The following is an 18,325-nucleotide window of genomic DNA, read 5'->3' as shown; positions in this document are numbered from 1 at the left end:
CAGGACTCAGTGCTGCCCTCCGATGTCTGGTAGAGCATAGACTTTTTTTACTGCGCATGTGTCGAACGCGATCATCCGCGCGCATCCGTTGTGTAGTATACTTTGAAAGACGCGCGGACAGGGCTGCGCGCGTGACGCGTCCGGGCGTGGTAAGTGAAGTATACCCGGGCCTTAAGAGACTTGATAAATACGGGCCCAGGAGAATTACCAAATAAAAAGACATGAAAACATGAAAGCGAATACAAAACCCAAAATCAAACGTGACAATGAGTTTGCAAATGTTTGCCTTTTTAATGACACTCAAGACACGTCCATGGCTTCTCTCCAGTGTGAAGCCTCATGTGACTGTTAAGGTTTTCTTTACATCTGAAACTCTTTCCTCAGTGTTGCACATGAAAGGCTTCTTTCAGATTTGAGTTATTATTCACAATTGTTTTCAGTGTTTGAAACTTATTCCACACTGATGGCATATAAAAGAGTTCTCTCATAAGTGAATCTTCATGTGTTTATTAAGGAATATTTTAAGTCTGAAACTACTTCCACACTGATCACATCTGAACGGCTTTTCTCCAGTATGAATTCTCATGTGGACTATAAGGCCTCCTTTTTGAAGGAAACCCTTTCCACACTGTAGGCATGTGTAAGGCTTTCCTCCAGTGTGAATGCTCATGTGACGTTCAAGACTTTGTTTTATAGTGAAACTGTTTCCACATTGTCGGCAGGTGAAAGGCTTCTCTCCAGTATGAACTCTCATGTGGACTGTAAGGTTTCCTTTTTTAGTGAAACCCTTTCCACACTGAGGGCATATGAACGGCTTTTCTCCAGTGTGAACTCTCATATGGACTTCAAGGCTTCCTTTTTTAGTGAAACTCTTTCCACACTGTTGGCAGGTTAAAGGCTTCTCTCCACTGTGAACTATCATGTGAGCTTTAAGGTTTCTAAGCTGGTCAAAACTCTTCCCGCACAGTTTGCAAATGTCCCCAGTGTGCATTCTCATGTGAAGTTTAAGGTCTTTGTTTTTACTGAAACTTTTTCCACATTGTTGGCAGGTGAAAGGCTTCTCTCCAGTATGAATTCTTATGTGGTCTATAAAGCTTGCTTGTTGACAGAAACTCCTTCCACACTGAGGGCATGTGTAAGGCTTCTTTCCATTGTGAATGCTCATGTGGCTTTTAAGGGCTCCGTTTTGAATGAAACTTTTTCCACATTGTTGGCAGCTAAAAGGCCTTTCTCCAGTGTGAACTCTCATGTGGATATCAAGGTTTCCTTTGCTAGTAAAACTCTTTCCACACTGTTGGCAGATGTAAGGACTCTCTCCAGTGTGAATTCTAATGTGTGCCTTAAGACTTCCTATTAGAGTGAAACTTTTTCCACACTGCTGGCAAATGAAAGGCTTTTCTCCAGTGTGAGCTCTCATGTGGCTTTTAAGGCTTTTTTTTTCAGTGAAACTCTTTCCACATTGCTTGCAGGTATACGGCTTTTCTCCGGTGTGAACTCTCATGTGCCTGTTAATGCTTCGTTTTGTAGACATACTTATTCCACACTGTTTGCAGGTGTAAGGCTTCTCTCCAGTGTGAATTCTCATGTGGATTTTAAGGATTTCGTTTTTAATGAAACTTTTTCCACATTGTTGGCAGGTGAAAGGCTTCTCTCCAGTGTGAACTCTCATGTGGATTTTAAGGCTTCCATGATGAGTGAAACTTTTTCCACATTGTTGGCAGGTGAAAGGCTTCTCTCCAGTGTTAACTCTCATGTGGGCTTTAAGGTTTGTATGTTGATCAAAACTCTTTCCAGTATGTGAGCAACTAAACAATTTTTCTCCAGTTATGAATTCATGTTTCTCATACTGATCTTGTTCTTCCTTTTCATTCAGTTCCTGACTCTCCTCTTTTAGCGGCATCAGGTCTAAGGTGAAAAGAGACCAATACAAGTTAACCCCAGTTTAACGGAACAAAGCAACAGAAATCAAGACATTTAGACTTGTAAAGCAACATGTAGACTAGACCATTAAGCCAGAGGTCCTGGAGACCCACTAGCTGTTTCTCAATACCAAGTATGCAAACTACATAGTTTGGAATTGCCAAGTTCGACTCAGGAGAACGAACTCCTGAGGACGGGAGAACACAAGTCTGGTAATTCTGCAAATGGAACAGCACCGTTCTGATAGCGTCACTCAGCTCACTCTGGCTACTCCGGTTATCTATGTATGTATATTAAAGGCTACAATAAAACAAAATGTGTAATAAAACACCACTCTGCCTCTTTTCATTTAAAAAATCTTATATTAATAGCCACACAAATGTGGTACAGACAATTGATTATCTTCACTGCATGTATATTTATAACAAACCGAAATATAAAACAACCCTGCCTCTTTTCATTTACATTTTAAAAATATTAAACATATCAATATGTGGTTCAGGCAATATGTGAGCATATATATATGATTTTCTTCACTGTAATAAAATTAAATATGACATAAAACACAACCCAGTCTCTTTTTGTTAATTATCAATAATAGCCATTATAAAAGTATAAGTAAAAGGTATAAGAAGCTATACAATAAGAAATATAACAAACAATTCAGTCAAACATGCAAACCGCTAGCAGGTTACAACGGCAAAGTTAAATAGCCTAAATATATAAAGTACTTTGCCCTAAGCCGAAACGAAAAGCTCTTTTTTGTTTGTTTCATCGGTCCTTAGAACATTTGAAAAGTAACTGACACTACTGGAACTTCAAACGTGACGGGTTCCATAGTCAGATAAAACAAAAATAATCCCTTTTTTGGCAGCAAACACTTAAGATGCGTTTGGTGCACACAGGGATAAACCCCAGAAGTGTTTACGTTTCTGCTCAACAGTGTTCAAAGTGAGTTAAGACTTGAAATGGGCTTTGTGACATCTGTTCTGTCTTGTGACAAAGTTTGCAGGTTCAATTTTGTCCAGTTTTAGAGAAACGAGCGTGTCAAAATTGCAGTAACTACAAAATCCAAGCCAATACCAAGGCAAACCGCAGTAAGTGATGTTACTGCGTTCTAGCTTTGTTTCCCCGTTCTTGACACAGCAGATACTGCGGTTTCAGCCTTGTCACGATGGGGATTGTATGCGGTTTGCCCCGATCGTAACACACAGAAACAATCCTGCAGCCATATGATGTTTGAACTCGCGTTAAAACGCAAATATTCAAAGACTGGTAAGGAAGATAGCAAAATAATAACTCCTAGTAAGGCAACTGACAGCTTTATAATCAGTTAACATTTACTAGCCAGCCGCTAGCAAATTTTGACTAACCTGTGCTGCTCTATTAAAGGCAATATCCTCTGACAACGTAAAGATAATCCGATTTAATCACGTTGGTGTTTGTTGATTCGGACATCTCTCCGTTTCAGGCAGCTAATCCAATTTTATTGACAGGGTTTACTCCTTAAAAAGTTAGCTGGGTCTGGTAAAGTTATCTTGTTAGACAAAGTTACTCTAAAAGTTAGCGGCGCCTGTCAGCAGGTGACAACCGGTCGAGCGCAGCGCAGCCGGGCCGACAGCAAGCACACTAGGTGAAAAAGTACACTTGCATAATGTACTGAAAGTACTCTATTTTCAAGCACTAATTTCGTAGGCTACTTAATATACAAAAAAAAGTGCCATTCAGTTTTTTGGATTTCACAGATAGGCTAGCTAAGAATACATAATAATTATATTTTAATTATTAATTATAGCTTTAAGGGTGTAGATAGCATAAATAGGAAATGTACATGTTTGAGAATAGCTTAGAAGTTAGGAAATACGTAAATTAACTTACTCTCTAACCTCTAATTCTAGGAAATGATGTATGGCCATATTAAAGGGATAGTTCAACCGAAAATGAAAATTCTGTATTATATAAAGTTTATTATTACTATACACATGTATTAAGATGCATGAAAAAAAGTTGGATGAACACATTTAGTTTGTAGATACTGCACTTTGCCTTTGCAATAGTGTTTTAGTTGTTTAAGGTCATCCAAAGGCAGGGGCGTAAATTTTATCTAACAGTAGGGGGGGACGATAAACATGAAATTTCTCAAGAGCAATTTTTGAAGGGGACACAAACAATACAGCCAAAATCGTACTTGTAAGGATATGTGTACCACAAAAAATAAAAAAATAAAAATAAAAAAACAATTTGTGCTTATTTGGCGTCTTGGTGCACTGAAAAATTATCTAATGTCCGTTTTTCTTTTCTCTGTCATTTTATCTGACCAACAACACAAAGCAATAGTTGTTTAAATATGAGTAGGTTCACCACACAGTCATATTATATAAAATTATCTTACATCCTCCACATAGTATTTTATACTATGATATTCAGATCTTTACATATTCAACTGCAGCAAGCCCTCTGATATGCCACTTATTATCATATTGAGCAAAACCCAACACAGATCTGACAGAGCGCCGTGCGCATATAGGCTAACGTTACTTTAGGTTTAGAATTAGCGCCAATTCGAGGGCGGGTTGCTTGAATTATGGGTTCATTAGCCTATTATTCTTAATGAGAAACACAGCAAGAAAACAGTACAATGACACACTCCCTTAAATAGGCACTTTTACATTTCGCTTTGAAACCAAATCTTCCACGATCATCTTGTCTGTCAGCTGTTTGCTCTAGTGATGAATGAAATCTGACTCTCGTTCGGCTCGTTCAGTTTTTAATTGTTGTGTCTGTTCTCTAACTAAACAAAATTATTTTATTACTATAAAAATGAAAACGACGGTGGCCCGGGGCGGTGCCGCGGTGGGCAAGTGATGTTAACAGTGTTTTGCCTAATCTGTTTTAAAGAGAAAAGAGTCAATTCATCTGATGTTTAAAGTGAATAAAATAGCATTGACAGCTTACTGGAGTTTCACAACTGCTGTCTGAAGAGCTTTGTTCTCTCCCCAAACTTGTGTGGTAGTTTTTTTACGTTCTATGGGTAACGTTAGGTGAGGTGTGCGGTGGATCAAACCACTGTGGGGTAAGGGGGAGGGGGGACTCAAAATGTTTCTAAACTTAAACGCATTTTTTGTCCCGTTTGCTTTTGTATTGTTTTACTACTTACACATTTATTTTAAGTATATATCATTATATTATTGACAATACTCAGCATGGTTTTTAGGGGGGGGGCAGCCCTCAGATTGGGGGGGTCCTGTCCCCCCCGTCCCCCTCGTGATTTACGCCCCTGTCCAAAGGCAGAGTGCAGTATCTGCATTTTGGGGGTCAAAGATCACATCGGTGGTCATGGTTTTTATCTATAAAAAATTTCTTCCTAAGAAGGCAATACATGAATGCATTACCACTAATCTACCCAGAACATATTTGACTGGCTGGTGTAAAAACTTTAAAGCCATTTTTCTCAGTTTCAGTGTTTGCGTAGTTACTGCACTTAGCCTTTGTAGGGCAGTATTGGCTATATAAACAATTGACAATGAAAGCCACACTGCCAGTTGATGAATTGATTTTTCTGAGTTTTAATATGCTCTCGTTCATAGAGATTTTCAGATGGATGCTGAGACTTTTTAGGTCAGCTAGAATCTGCGATCTCTGACCCAGTTTGTTTGCTGGCTTCCATGGCTACTATAATATGCTGTGTTTTCAGCCAACTGGCTACCTGTGGTGTCGAAAATAGGGCTGATCCGAATACCATTTTTTGAGCTTCGAAGCTTTGGTAGTAATCAACATCGAATATTCGAAGCTTCGGAGGGAAGGAGCTGAACATATCCTTCTCTCTAATAAAGGCTGGAATCTGGAGAAGCGGCGCGCTTCAAGCGGGCAGGGCTTTTATGCTCCGCGAACGGGCAATGAACTAGTGATACAAAACACACAGGTCTGTTATGTCCCAGTTTTTATATATTATAGTAGCTAGTAAAAATAATTCTGTTCTGTTATAGAACAGACTAACTAGAGTCCCTATTTCTGCCCTTGGGGCCGGGCTTCGGGCCCATTTTCACATCATACCTCAAACGCGGGCTTTTTCCTTAATTTTATATTTTAGACATTCATTAATTAAAAGAAACAATGAGATGTGCTGCGCTGGTGGAAACAACATGAGACCATGACACCACGACTGTCAAGACGGCTCGCAGTGTTTAGAGAATCGCCGCAAATGAGTAAAGCAAGCCAACACGCAAACTGCCGAACGTCTTAGATGCTCAAAACCACAATCATCTTCATTAAAACGAATGAGACTAAAACTCTTACAGTGCTTAGGTCACTTGTTCTGATATTGCGGTCTTTGATCTTGAAATGAGCTGATGAATATAATGCAGCTCATATCTGTTGCTTTCGTTGACGTGAACTCCGTTAAATGTGCATAGGCTAGCACAATAATTGAAGATCGGATTTATATAAATTTTGTGGAGAGTGTAAGTTAAGACAACCTGCCTCTTTTTTATTTATTTATTTTTTAACACGTTTACTCAAAAAAAAACTTATTATAAGCAAGACAAGTTAAGTGTTGATTTAAGAGGATAAATGGATCAAACATGTGTTGTTAACTCACTCAGTCCTCTTGGTCGTTACTTTAAAAAACAAAAACTTTAATTTAACAAACAAAAAAATTATTTAAACATTTTTCTAAATTAACTTAATAAAGAAACGAAACAAAACGAAATATAACTACTTTGCCATTAAAAACAAAACTGAACTATTTTAATGACTGCAACAATGTGTAATAGGGAGGAATATTTACACACAAAAAAATTATAAAATAAAAACAAATTAAAATTAAAAAAATCACTTCACTTCACTTTATTTGTTTCATTTGCGCCGTTGCGATCAGCATCTGCCTGCCTCAGCTTGTCAAAAATGCCTTTTTACTGTGGTGGTGGTGATAGTAGGCTAAATGTTTAAACTAACATTGTGATGCTTGAAGTGTTTTATATCTATGGATTTTATTATAAGTAAGACAATCAAACATGCGGTTAACTCACTGTCAGCTGCTGACCGCTTGGTCATTACTTTAAATAAAAATTTAAACTTTAATTTAACAAACAAAAAAATGCTTTAAACATTTTTCTAAATTAACTTAATAAAGAAACGAAACAAACTATAACTACTTTGACATTAAAAACAAAACTGAACTATTTTAATGGCTGCAACGATGTGTAGGCCTAATAGGGAGGATAAAAAATTAAATTAAACATTTTAAAAAATCACTGGACCCGGGCCAATAGTTTTGGTAAGCTGTCGGACACGGCCGGGCTAGGGCCTAGATTTGAGGCCCGTGCAGGGCTCTAAGACTAACTACAATTAAAAAACTGAACGTGCCACTTGAGCCAAACTAACGGGCGTCTCAGCACATCAGCAGCAGCAGTCAGATCATATTCTTCACGAGAGCGAGGAGCTAAATTACAAGATGATCGCAGAATATTTGGTTTTAAAGCGATGTAAAAGCGCCTATTTAAGGGAGTTTGTCATTGTACTGTTTTGTTGCTATGTTTTTCTTTAAGAATAATAGCTAATGGACCCACAATTCAAGCAACTCGCCCCTGAATTGGCAAACCGAAAGTATACTGCGCACATCTGCATGCGTTCAGCCGCTCAGTGCACAAGCGCTGAGAGATGGAAACGGTGAGGGAAAATTTTTTCACCGTCACATCTCTAACGTGTAAAAAGGATGATACATTTTGATTCTATTATTCTATTTTCCACAATGTCAAACGAACGCAGTTTAACCCAAAATGCAAGCTCAGACATCTTCTGCCATATAAGCTCGTGCAGTTGTGCACTCTGGTGCAGGGAACACTAAGAAGAAGCAAATATATTTATTAAGTATAATAAGGCTATTAAAAATGGCTTGGCTATAAGATAATTGGAAAAAAAGTATTGTATTTTATAGTGATTTTATAGTGTAAACATATGATAATAATAATAATAATAATACATTTATTTTATATAGCGCCTTTAAAGGCAACTTCTCAAAGCGCTGTACATAAGAACATAAAATCACAACAGAATATAACAATATGTGTATATATATATATATATATATATATATGCACACATACACATACATGTACATACACATACATACATAAACACACACATATATATGAAAAATAAATAGTACAAAAAGAAAATATAATACAACTAAAAAATATGCAAATATGCAAGCACGAATGAGAGCCGTTTCGAGCGGGATGCCAGGTGTTCCCAGAAAAAAAACCCAACAATGAATATTCGAATAACAAATTTGAAAATCGAATACCATCCCATCGAACGAATATTCGAATATTCTGGTCAAGCCCTAGTCGAAATACTATTGGGTAAACTGGCGGCGTGCGTTATTGCACAGACCAAAACAAAAACAGACATTCCGACACGGAACGCACATTTCAAAGTAGAATAACTGGCTGTAGCTTTGTTTTTCTGAGAAACAAGCAGGGGAATTTATACATATCTGCTAGCGTATTATGGTATTTTTTATGCTTTAGGCCTAGTCCACACGGACACGGGTATTTTTATAACCAGAGTTTTTTCTCCTGTGTTTTAAAAAAAATCCCGTCCACACATGCTCGGTTTTAAAGAAATCTCTGTCTACATGAAAACGCAAAAACCCGCTATCAAGCGCTGTCAAGAGCATGCCACACCAGCAGGTGGCGATATCACCCTAATCATAAAGGCATGTTGGCCAATCAGAAGCCTAACAAAAAGTTATTACCAGTTCCGGTAGGCTAACAAACATGGCGCACAGAGGAAAGGGGGAGTCATATATTTGGAGTGATGATGAAGTTCAATATTGTTCCTTACTGTCACACTTGAATATAAAGTTAGCAAAACTCAGGAAAACGTGGACTGGGAGTCTTGCCAGTCCAAGTACGCCGACATCCTAGCGCTGTTCCTAGAGCAGTACCCTTCTGAGACATCCCAAAAGTTTCCTCATCTTAAAGAGGATATAACCAGGACCATCATCACCAACAAGCTTAAGGCGATACGGGGTAAATACAGGCAAGCGGTGGATTCCGGTCGGAAAAGCGGCCATGGCAGAGTGGTTCTACTTTATTTTGAACTATGTGAGCAGATATGGGGTTGTTCTCCTGCAACGACAACCATTCCATCCGGTATGGAAACGACGGATGTTGATACGGCCTCTCATCACAGTTCAGATTCTGCATCTTCTACACTTGATCTCTCGGCTGCGGAAATGTCTCCTGTGTCTGATCAACTTCAAGACTCTGATGGCAGCACTTTGGCCCCCTCAGTGGTGAAGGAGAGGAGAGCTCTACTTAATGTATGTATCCTTAATCGTTGACCATTAAGAAGTGCATTTTGTTTATAAAAGTAGAATGTAGATTAACTCTATATACACACCGGTACCGGTGTGTCTGTTGCAGTGGTGGAATAAGTACCGGATCATTTACTTAAGTAAAAGTAGCAATAGCACAGTAGAAAGGTACCCTGTTACAAGTAAAAGTCCTGTATTAAAAATCGTAAAAGTACAAAGGTATAAGCATATATGTTTCAACAAAAGCATGAAAAGACTTAAAGCTACACTATGTAACTTTTCCGTCCACTAGAGGTCGCCTGTTCAAAACAAAGGCGTAGTTTGATGACGCCACGTTTGAGCGCAGAATCTTGGGACATGTGGTCTTCACCTCACAGCCGGTGGAAAACAGTCAGGATAGGACTCGGGCAGAAATCATGTTCATGGATGCGATTATTAACATTACTGTAGTCTGAAGCAGGGCAGGACCGAGTGTTGTGGAGCTGAGCAAGGCCGCAGGAGCGATTGAAGATCGGGACTGTTATTATGGCATAGTCGCCGGCGGGACTTTTATTATGACACGGTTGCCGGTGTCCTGACATTTCATCCTACCCGTCAGATTGTCCTACCAAGGCTTACTTCGCATACTGCACATTTTTATTTTTTATATTTACATTTTAAGGGTAGGTTTAGGGTAGGGATAGGGGTAGGTATGGATATTAATGGATGTTAATAAAGCAAATCACATTAATATGATTCTGGTAGCACAATCTGATAGGTAGCATTTTACAACCATATTTAATATTTATTTATTTAAAATATTTACATAGTTTTAAGGGTAGGTTCAGGTTAGGAGTAGGTATGGATATTAATAAAGCCTCAAATCAGATGAATATGATGCTGCTAGCACAATCTGATAGGCAGCATTTTTTGCTGTCGAATCGTGCTACCTACTGTTTTAATGGGAGGTAGCAAAATCTGACAAGGTAGGACAAATCGACAGAACACCAGCGCCACTTCCTCTTTTCCGGTCATGAGTATGATGTAACGCAACTCTGTTTATCGTATTAGATATATCTGAGTGTGTTGAAAAGGAAGTTATGACGTTCGCTCGGCGGCTGCTATGACACTTGTTCACACTGCAGTGAGAGTAAAGTGTTTCACTGAATAAAACCGGAAACCGAGGGTGAAGCAGATATGACGCAATCGACAGGCGACTCCCTCAAACGCATAGCTCACACGTCCCGGTTCCTTGCTTAAAATAGCAATTTCTCACGATATACAAATAGTTGGAAACATTTGGGATATTCTAAGTACTCAACTGAACAAAATATATAACACTGGCCTAGTGGTTTCTGGATATTTTACTGCAAAAATCCTACATAGTTCACCTTTAAATAAACTACCAAAATAAAAAATGATGAAGTCATTTCAGAAAACAGATATTTTATTACTGGAGAACTTATCAATGTGTTAATGTGTTCATCATGTTAATGTTACAACTGGTAAAGGCAGGGATAATTTTAAAGGCATAGTTCACTTTAAAATGAAAATTCTGTCATCATTTACTCACCCTCAAGTTGTTTCAAACCTGCATGAATTTCTTTCTTCTGCTGAACATAAAGGAAGATATTTTGAAGAATGTCAGTAACCAACTAGTTAACTGGAAACACTGACTTCCATAGTATTTTTTTTTCTACTATGGAAGTCAATGTTTTCATTTAAAGTGAACTTTAAGTACTTTATATACTGGTGGGTATTGATGATCTAAAACTGCAGTACTGGACATTGGAAATACTCAAAACATAAGTTACACAAAACTGGACTTAAGTACAATGTTAATGTACTAAGCTTTATAACACCAATGTTGTGTTGGTCATGTGGCTAACTTGGTTGTAACATTTTAGCATTTTGGCTATGTAGTTGAAACTTTCTTATGTAAGTTTGAAATAATTATTTTAATCTACTCTTTTCCAGGCAAAACTCAAAGGACACAAACAGGACGGACTTAAAAGAAAGCTTCCAGCTGAGACACATTTGCTGCATGCAGCCGAGGAAGACATCCAGATGAAAAAAATAATTCTGGACATGATGGAGACGTCAGAGAAGCAAGCATCTGAAAATTTCAGAAAATTATCTACTAGTCTTGAGAGTCTGACAAGCTCAATTGCAGATGGATTTTCACTGCTGAGACAAGTTCTAATGCCTCCACCACCACAACCATTAAACATGTCACCATACCAAACCAGGGGTCCTTATGGGCACGTGTATGCATCTGCACCACCACCCAACACTACACCTGTCCGATTTCCACCCAACACATTTCCACCCAACACTACACCTGCCACATTTCCACCCAACACTACACCTGCCACATTTCCACCCAACACTACACCTGCCACATTTCCACCCAACACTACACCTGCCACATTTCCACCCAACACTACTGTAAGTGTGTCACCACACACACCTGGCTCTACCTCACCTGTGCAGGGATTCAGACCGTTTTCATTCACACAAGCACTTTTCCAGGATGACATTTGAAGTTCTTGACAAAAAACATTAGAAAGCTGTTGTTTGGGCTGCATCTTTATATTTTATATTTATTTCATTTTTTATTATACTTTCACTTTGTGTTCAAAGACTGTTGAAGTACACCTGTTTTTGAGGTGTTAAATGTTACATTTGTTGTTAGGCGGCTTCAATATTGTACGTAGAAAACAATTATTGGAAAAAAAGGTTTTGTTTTTAATGGACTGTCAAACCCTTTAAGTTTGTAGTACAAAAGATTTTCTGTAAAGGAAGCCCGCCTACTTTTAAGTTATGAGGTCAGGTCATGCCAGTAGTATTCTTTAAGTTACCAGTTTTGACACTGGTAATGCTCATTAAGTTAATTTGTTAAATTGTGCTGAAACTCAGGCAGGTTGTGAACTTGTGACTTTTTGTGCAGTGGCTGATTCAGTTCCAACAATGTGAAGAATGTTTTCAATACAAAGAGTTTGAATATTGTACATGTCTGAGTGAGTGTTTATTTAACATAAGACAATGCCATGTGTGAACTGTAGATGCCTTAAACTCACAAGGACATGACAACCACATACATCATTTTCATATAAAATTGCCTTAATTGATTTCCTGCAACAAAACAACAACTTTTAACTTAAGGCACTTAACAGTTTTTCACATGTTCAGGATTACACTTTATAGACCATAAGCAGGTTTGACTGGCATGTAACACACCCTCATGTGCAAGGCAGAGAAGACAGTGTCCAGCAGATAGAAGTCCCCTTTATGGATCAAGAAATTCAGTAAGAACTCTCCTGACCCTTTTCCCTTCTGCTGTGATGCAGTCGGCTCTGAAATAAGTCTGTGTGTCTGGCTGGTTGTCCTTGTCATGCTGAACTGCCTCATTGACTCTGTTCTCGTACATCGTCTCCTTAGTGGCCTCACAGTAGTTATGGAGCATAAAACAGGCATAGATGACAAAGGGAGGGTCGTTTAGATTACTGTCCATCGCCCTTCTCAATGCTCCAAATCGTGCTTTCAATCTGCCAAAGGCGCATTCAATAACCATTCTGGCTCGACATAAGGAGAGTCCAAAATACTGTTCCTGAACAGTGCTTCCACCATTTGCATACTCCTTCATCAGGTAGGGAAGCAAAGGATACGCTGGGTCCCCAAGAAGAAAAACTGGAATGGACTCCTCATGTTCTAAAATTTGTTTTTGTTTTTTGAGGAGGGGATCGTGCCATTTTTCAAATGTGTGTTCATCATTGAATTTGCAAACATACGGGCGTCATGGACACTACCTGGCCATTTGACTACTACATCAATAAATTAATATTTATAGTCACATGTGGCTTGTATGTTAAGAGAAAACCTACCTTTTCTGTTCAAGTAATCCATAGCATTTGTAGATGGCTGCTTAATTTCTACGTGGGTCCCATCCACAGCACCAATGCACTGAGGAATGCCATGGGCTCGTTGAAATCCCGCTACAAGTTTGTTTACTCTGGACTCAGTGACAGGTAACTGTATATACACAGGGCCCAAGTGGACAGTAATTGCTTCACATACATGCCTTACTATTTTAGACACCACCTGTCTTGATAATCCAAAGGCGTTTGCAGTCTTGCGTAATCTCCCCTCGTCTGCTAATAGTACAGTGTGCAGGCAACTTTTTTGACAACACTGACAGGCGATCTCATTACAGTTGTACAGGCGAAACAGCTCACTCAAAGTCAACAGCGATGTCCTCGACAAACGAAAATTCTCTCTCCATTCTTCAGCAACAACCACTTCGTTCTCAAAGCTGTCCCACCAACTAGAGGTCCGACCTGGTCTCTTCCAAAACCGGGGAGGGCCGCGGCGGGGTCTGTGTCGCGGGATTATTGTCATTACCAGTGCCCTGCGTAGAATTTCATTCTGACGCCTCTGTTCCGCAATATAATAATATACCTGAGCATGTATCTGTGTACATGATACAAGCAGCCCTGTTAGCACAGTTACTATCAGCAATATGTGGGCTATGTCCGCCATTGCACAGAATCGTCAACCATAGGGTCGTCAACAAAGCAGTCAGCGGCGCACAATCTGACGTCAAACACAGCGGATAACGGTGCACACTCTGACGTCGCAAGGCAAAAACAACGTTTTTACTGTCCACACGACAACACTGCAACCGGCGTTTCTGAAAATCCTCACCCTGGCAGGGGTTTCCAAAAATGTTCGGTTTCAGTGACCTGATACTGCGTTTCCGTGTGGACGAACGGCCGAACCGTGTAAAAAAAGTCACGGTTATAAAAATACCCGTGTTCGTGTGGACAAGGCCTTAGTAAAGTGAAAAGCTCACATACAGCACCTTTGCATAACGATGCATTTAAAAGTTAATGGCCAAACTGATCTTTATAAAAGTTCACATTGTTAATGCAGATGAAATATAACATAACTTTAAATAAATATTTTTTTAACAGGTTGAACTTTGATTATTAGTCGCTCTCACTCAAACTCCTTTATCTTAACTTTCTGCACGAAGGCGCCCTCCGGCTTCCAGTGTGTGTGTGTGTGTGTGTGTGTGTGTGTGTGTGTGTGTGTGTGTGCGCGTGTGTGTGTAAAAATTTGTTGAGGTTTGTATTTTGTGTGCCCTGTTTAGAACATTATTATCCGTTGTCCTGTTTAAGTAATGAACTGCACTACTTGTGGTTGTACAGAAATGGTATATCTGTGCTATGATTGTGTGGCATGTGCTTCAAAACTTTTAACCTCTGTTACACCAGTATGTGCAAAAAAAAATGTAGCCCAGATTTTTAGGTGAGATTCTCAATCAATTCCGTTAACGTAAGCCCTGAGGTAAAAACTTCAGTGACTGAGGATAGCAACGATTGTGTTCAATTGTATAGTCATCATAACAATGTACAGCAGACACAATTTTGAATTTCCTCATGTCTTTAAATAACAATATTGTTGAGCACAATAGTGTGCAATGCCTACGAGTTGTCCTAGACGTGGCATGGCACAATAATTGAGAATATGTACAGGACAAAATAGTTCAGCTTTGAGAATGAAACCAACCTGTTTGTTCCCCAGGATCTTCTTCTTTCACTCTGAAAGTTTCTTCAATCTTCGTGTTTTCACTCCCTCTCCCTTTAATAAACGACATCTTTGTTTGTTCCTCAGTATCTTCTTGTTTCACTCCGAACGTTTCTTCAATCCTCAGGTTTTCACTCTCTCTCCCTTTTATAAACGGCATCTTTGTTTGTAAATCAGTATCTTCTTGTTTCACACTGAATGTTTCTTCAATCTTCATTTCTTCACCCTCCTCTTTAATAAACGCCATCTTTATAATAGTGTGTCACATGGATCTCAGTCGCTTAACCAGGAGTTTTTCTGTGTGTTTAGACAAGATGAGAATAATTAACAGAAAAAATAAAAAATCTAAATCTCTGTGTGCATCTCAATAAGCTCTCTAGTTTAGTAGTCAGCACACTCGGATAGGGAAGTAAGTCAGAGTGAGATTTAATAGACTTAAATGAACTGATCAGCAAAAAATAAATAAATAAACACCTCAAAACTAGCACACAACAAACAAGAATAAGATAAAAAAATACACACAGCCACTTCATATTTAGTTATGATTAATATTAGGTATTGAATTATTAGAGTACACTATCATTAAAGTTAAACATGATAATTTTAAATTATTTATTTAAAACACTTTGCGAAGGAAATCGTTCAGTTGACTTAGTTTAAAATATGTTTCTCCATCACTACTTGCAAGTGACTGAATTCGATAAACTGATATAGGGAGAGAAATGAGATAACCCACACAAAATAACTGGCATTAATGTTAAATAAGGCACTGCAATGTTACATTCAATAATAATGAATACATTTTATATCGCTTGTAAAAACGACAAGACTGCCTGAACGGTTTGTATCGATTTAAAACACTTTAAAGGCTTAAAAATACTAACCTTTCCCCAGCCGAATCACAGCAGGACGCAGCCCTATGACATCACGTCGTCAGATCAAAATAAAAGTCCTTCTTTTTTTCTTTGTATTATTTCAATTGCAGACAAGTACAAAGCAAATATAAGACATTGTGGTACAGTTCAGAGTATGTAGAACAGAATAACAACAACTAAAATATAGAATGAACACGTATGTAAAAATAATAATTAAACAATTAAAAATAAAATACTGAAATAAAAGTATAATATTAGGGCAGTTACATGAATTTGAAAAGCTTTAAAATTTGTATTGTTTTAATACGTTTTTTGTTTTTGTGATCTCATGTTTGAAAGGGTTTCAATGTATATTGTGAGATCAGTATTATGAAAGGTAATATATGAGGGTTTCTTTTGAGTAATTCTTGTCTTATGAATATAAAACTTAGCCAAAACAATTAAAAGATTAAAGGGTTAGTTCACACAAAATTGAAAATTAGCCCATGATTTAATTACCCTCAAGTCATCCTAGGTGTATATGACATTCTTCTTTCAGACGAATACAATCGGAGTTATATTAAAAAAGTCCTGGCTAATCCAAGCATTATAATGGTAGTGAATGTTTTTGAAATCCATAAAAGTGCATCTGTCCGTCATATATCTGCTCCACACGGCTCCGGGGGGTTAATAAAGGCCTTCTGAAGCGAAGTGGCGTGTTTGTGTAAGAAAAATATCCATAATTAAAACTTAATAAAGTAAACAATCTAACTTCCGGCCGATCGCCTTCCGTATTCAACTTAAGGAAAAAGTGTAGTGCCTCTAGCAGTTCAAAAAGCTTACACTACATCTGACGAGCGTAACTGGTGTGCAATGTCGTCAGACTCTTTTTCAATTTATTTGTCTGAAAGAAGAATGTCATATACACCTAGGATGACTTGAGGGAGAGTAAATCATGGGCTAATTTTCATTTTTGGGTGAACTAACCCTTTAATATTATAGTTTAGTTTTTCAGGAAAAAAAGTGGGTTTTGAAAACAGTAAAATGTCATGAGGTTCTAAATTAAGAGTTCTGTTTAGTTAAAAGTCCTTTGTATTAGATTACAAGAGAGTAGTGTTGTAGTACTCAAGGCCGGTCTCAAGATAAATTTTTAAGGATCTTGTTCTCGTCTCGTCATGGGATGGTAAAGTGTCCATCGTATGCACACTTCAGAATCTCGCCGGAAGGTTTCACTCTCTGGAACAGACTTAAGAATTACAGTCTCTGGAATGAACTTAGGAATTTCACTCACTGGAACGGACACTGGACTATGCTTAGGGGCTTGAACAAACTCTGGACTGGACTGCAAACTGCAGCAGGCTCTGGAACTGCTTTCTCTGGTCTTGGGAATGTTGAACCATTAGCAGCATACACAAAATGAATATTGCTCCCTTGAGGATCGAAGGCAGAAATATAAATCCTATTTCTCAATTGTTCATTTAGTCCAGCGTGATAAAAGAAAATCAAATCACGGTCGGAATAATAATAATGGGTCTTAGAAGAAAGTTTAAAAAAAGTCTGCAGTGTAGGTCTTGAGGAGATGGTCATCTTGTGTGAGGAGGATTAAATAGAAGTGTCATGAAACCCTAAACAAAATGTTCTGAGATTTTAACAGAGGTATGTGTGTTGAACATCATTCAACACAATGTTAGAATCTGTTAGATTTAATTGAAGGGGGAAACTGGTTAAATTTGAGCTTTTTTCAGCTATTTTTGTCTTCCGGGTTTAAAAACTACATTGTGTCCACATCACAGTGATAATACTTCTATGACGCGTCAGTGTCTCATAATTATTAATGAGACTGAGTTTTCTTATCCTATGAGAAGACACCCTCTCTTAATTATTCATGACAGCACGCGGTTCTTTCCAATGACAGAAGTGTCAAACTGTGAGATCACGTAGTAGATGAGAGAGGCATTTGTAAGTATGGCACTCGAAATGGTCCATTTGGCAACTAGACTGTCAAGCACGACAGATAACACATGTATATGTGCGTATACGTCTCCATTAGTTTTATATGGAGACGTACAAGCAAATATCACGTCACATAGACACATCAATAACGTGTTGCTGCGTGTGGCGAACGTCTGCACGCCATGCTTAACATGCCTAGCCTGGCGTGGCCATACTCAATTCTAGTCAGAATTTGAGTCTGGTACCGCTCCATTGAGCTTTGATTATGGGGCGTGTTTCAACCGAGCCAGGAAAGACCTCAATTGGATAGACCCACAACCAATCAGAGCAACGGAGCAACGCGTAACGTTAATTGTCAAATGTCAACAGAACTCAACTGCACTGGACTTGCCAAGTCCGTGTTTTTCTCCATGTCCACGGGTTGAAGCGACCCCAATTATGTGATTATATAAACCCAGGAATGCGAATTTTAGCAGGCAACCTTGCCAAAATACTATATTTTGCCAACCAAACGCCATTTTTTCCCGGAGAACACCCCGGAAAGTTATTGTTTTGGGCTATAGTTTTGAGTAGCAATTGTGCGCGACATTGCAAAAACACTTGGAAACCCTGTCTGCACGCACGTTACAAGAAAAAGATGAGTGTAAACGATCTTTGCCAGTAATAAAATTATTTAAGGATACACAGAGTACTTACCAACACGATCATC

General features: G+C 38.5%; 1 protein-coding gene across 2 annotated transcripts; it reads right to left on the bottom strand.

Moving 5' to 3' along the window:
- Window positions 1-268: 268 nt before the first annotated feature.
- Window positions 269-15,749, bottom strand: LOC307126662 (uncharacterized protein). 2 transcript variants are annotated; one of them, XM_079817300.1, is made up of 3 exons: window positions 15,694-15,749; window positions 14,792-15,106; window positions 269-1,905 (listed from the first exon to the last, which is right to left on the bottom strand). In XM_079817300.1, the coding sequence occupies exons 2-3, from the start codon at window positions 15,054-15,056 to the stop codon at window positions 485-487; spliced, it is 1,686 nt and encodes a 561-aa protein (XP_079673426.1). In that variant the 5' UTR covers window positions 15,057-15,106; window positions 15,694-15,749; the 3' UTR covers window positions 269-484. The 2 variants fall into 2 exon arrangements, with proteins under 2 accessions (XP_079673426.1, XP_079673427.1); XM_079817301.1 differs by lacking the exon at window positions 15,694-15,749 and having other exon boundaries at window positions 14,792-15,139.
- Between the last annotated feature and the right edge of the window lie 2,576 nt (window positions 15,750-18,325).

This window comes from Gobio gobio, assembly GCF_949357685.1.
Source record: "Gobio gobio genome assembly, chromosome: 5".
In the NCBI taxonomy this organism is placed as follows: Eukaryota; Metazoa; Chordata; class Actinopteri; order Cypriniformes; family Gobionidae; genus Gobio; species Gobio gobio.
This window is presented reverse-complemented; position numbering and strand designations above follow the sequence as displayed.